Source organism: Zerene cesonia, chromosome 26 (genome assembly GCF_012273895.1).
Source record: "Zerene cesonia ecotype Mississippi chromosome 26, Zerene_cesonia_1.1, whole genome shotgun sequence".
In the NCBI taxonomy this organism is placed as follows: Eukaryota; Metazoa; Arthropoda; class Insecta; order Lepidoptera; family Pieridae; genus Zerene; species Zerene cesonia.
The window spans coordinates 6375819-6378358 of NC_052127.1; the positions used below are offsets into that span (position 1 = coordinate 6375819).

Genomic DNA, 2540 nt, shown 5'->3' on the forward strand with positions numbered 1-2540 from the left:
GGGTGGGCGTGTCATCGATGAGGTTCGGTTGCGGGGGCTCGGGTGGTTCGGGCTCTGCGTCCATGGAGTCATCCGTGCCGGTGATGGAAGTGAGGGCGGTGGCGGCGGAGTCTGTGCTGGTGTTGATGGTTTTGTCTGATGTGGTGCTGCTGCCCATGACGACTACCTGCGGATGAATGTTGAAGTAAGTCACTAAGCAGGCACTATTATTTAAAAGGAATATTATTAAGTGTTATTCGATAAATATTTTTATTGTATTAAAATCGAATATAAATAATTTAACAATTCAGTTTGTAACAAAAAAAAAACAAGTTTCTTCAGACAGTGTTTATTGAATCTGCGAATAAAAATTGCAGTTCTGAGCTTTGTTCTGAATTTTTAACGGAGAGCAGTCCATTGTGCAGGTATAAATGATATCAAAACAATGGAGGTTTTAGCCGCAGCGCTGTCGAGTTTTATTTGCTTTAAGGAATTTTAAATTGTACCACAATTTGTTGTTCCATTTACGTGTGGCTAAAATTCTGTTCGAATTTTTTGAGTTAAACATGATGTGAATAAATGGTATAGATTTAATTTAGAATAACTCGGCTCTCTTGTTTGAAACAATCTTCGCATATTTTGCAGTACATGTGTTATTTTCCAAAATTTAATTGACAATATATGATTTTATTAATCAATATTATACATCAACACATCAAACATGATTAAAATACGGATCGTTATATTATGATCCACGTTCAAGCTGTAAGTATATTTTATTTGAATATAAAAGTTTTCCTGGTAATCCGCAGCTCTCTACAATGTTTTTTATCCAGGGCGTGGTCTTGACGCCAAACTTAAAAGAAAAACACCTCATTTTAAAATTTCCTCCGTAAACAGGATAAAAAGTATTTACCCTCTTTGTAAGCGCGATAAAAACAAAGGGCCTGTTTGTATCGCAACTGGATTTTAAAATCAGCCGTTAATGTATTTTATCGCGAAATATTTCAGAAAATGTTACGATTTTAGGTTTAAGAGAGGCTTAAACATACTCGTGTAGTTGAGCTTGCTTTTTTTGGTAAATTTTTAGAGCAGGCTAATAAATTTATAAATTAACGTCGCATTTAGTTACTGTAGTGTGAAATTAGTTCAATTTGTGTTGATATTTCCCTAATGTGTGGATAAATAAGCATTTTGGTGTGTTTTTATTTAGAATTGAGCCTTTTCAACGGATTGTAACGCGATTTATGCATTGTTTTATTTTCATTTCACTTTTCAGCTAACGTGGTCAGGGAGAGACTGAGATGTTTTAGTATAAATTACAAAAGTATTTTCCTCGAGTTAATAGTCGCGTAAAATCAACCTCAACAAAATACTGTTTTAATTTATTTATTTTAATTTGTAAAAAGACTTGGATACCATTTGTAATTGAAAATGTTGTGAGTCTTTAATTATTATTGACTGGACTATAACTTATCAATATGAAAAAACGTATTCAAGATAAATAATAAAACCTAAAACTATCCGTTTGTGTAAATCATTTTTCTTTTGTTTTTTATTTATTGATTGTTTTAATAAATTAAATGAACATAAAAATATTAAACACATTAAAATAATTACACCCAGTATATAAATTTAAAACGATACTTCAAGATCAAAGATTTACAGCCTGTTGTTGTTTTAATTAAAATTTGTGAGGCATTTTTACCGTTTGCGGTTTGCGAGTATTCGTAGCCGCGTAGAGGCGTAGCTCGTTTCGTAGCCAGGAGTTACGAAATTTGAACATTAAACAATTGAATATGTATACACGCTAAAGGCTAAATATTACGTTAGTTTAATGTGTTTAAGGTCAGAGTGGTTTTTGGTTTAATTAGAAATTTATCTATTGTTAGAAAAGCTCTATATCGTACTAATAAATAAAAAAAAGAAGATTGAAAAGCTTGCTGATGCAATAAGTGTCGCTACAAAAACAGTTGAAACAGTAGTAGAATAAGAAATTTTAATCAAAACACTAAAAAATATATTAAAAAAATGTTATATACTTCTTCAACTTTCTTATTTTACATCAGATGTTATGTTACTGAAAATAGAACACATTAATCGCATGCAAAATTAACACGAAAACTGTATTTTGTTCACAAATTTTTAATTGATAAAAGATTGATTTATATTGACACCACGCTAGAATCTTTAATAATTCATTCTTCATAACAAAGAAGCTGACATGAACGCCTCAGGATCAGCAAAAGGTTTTTGCCTAAAAGAGGTTAAAATTCGCCATATTGGTTAAACTACGCTATAAATCTATAATTACTCATTTTATGTAAATGCTATTTAAATAATATAGATCAATGATCAACTTCGCATTCCGCAGTGCGGCAGCGTGTGAAACAAAGGTAGCTTTTATCTTTGCATTGATTTTTAAACGAACCGTGTAATTCCATACGTTGATAGAAAATTTATTCGATTGGACTTATTTATACAGATTACCTAGTCTTGCCATAAATATTGTAATAAAGAAAAAAGAAAATTGTTAACTGCAAATAACATTTATTACTTTT

General features: G+C 31.1%; 1 protein-coding gene across 1 annotated transcript in view; it reads right to left on the bottom strand.

The window, feature by feature from the left end:
- Window positions 1-2540, bottom strand: part of LOC119837216 — a 178957-nt gene that overhangs the window by 22750 nt on the left and 153667 nt on the right. Inside the window, exon 5 of the mRNA XM_038362743.1 lies at window positions 1-166. Coding sequence (XP_038218671.1) covers window positions 1-166 — 166 coding nt within the window. The remainder of the gene's footprint in view (window positions 167-2540) is intronic.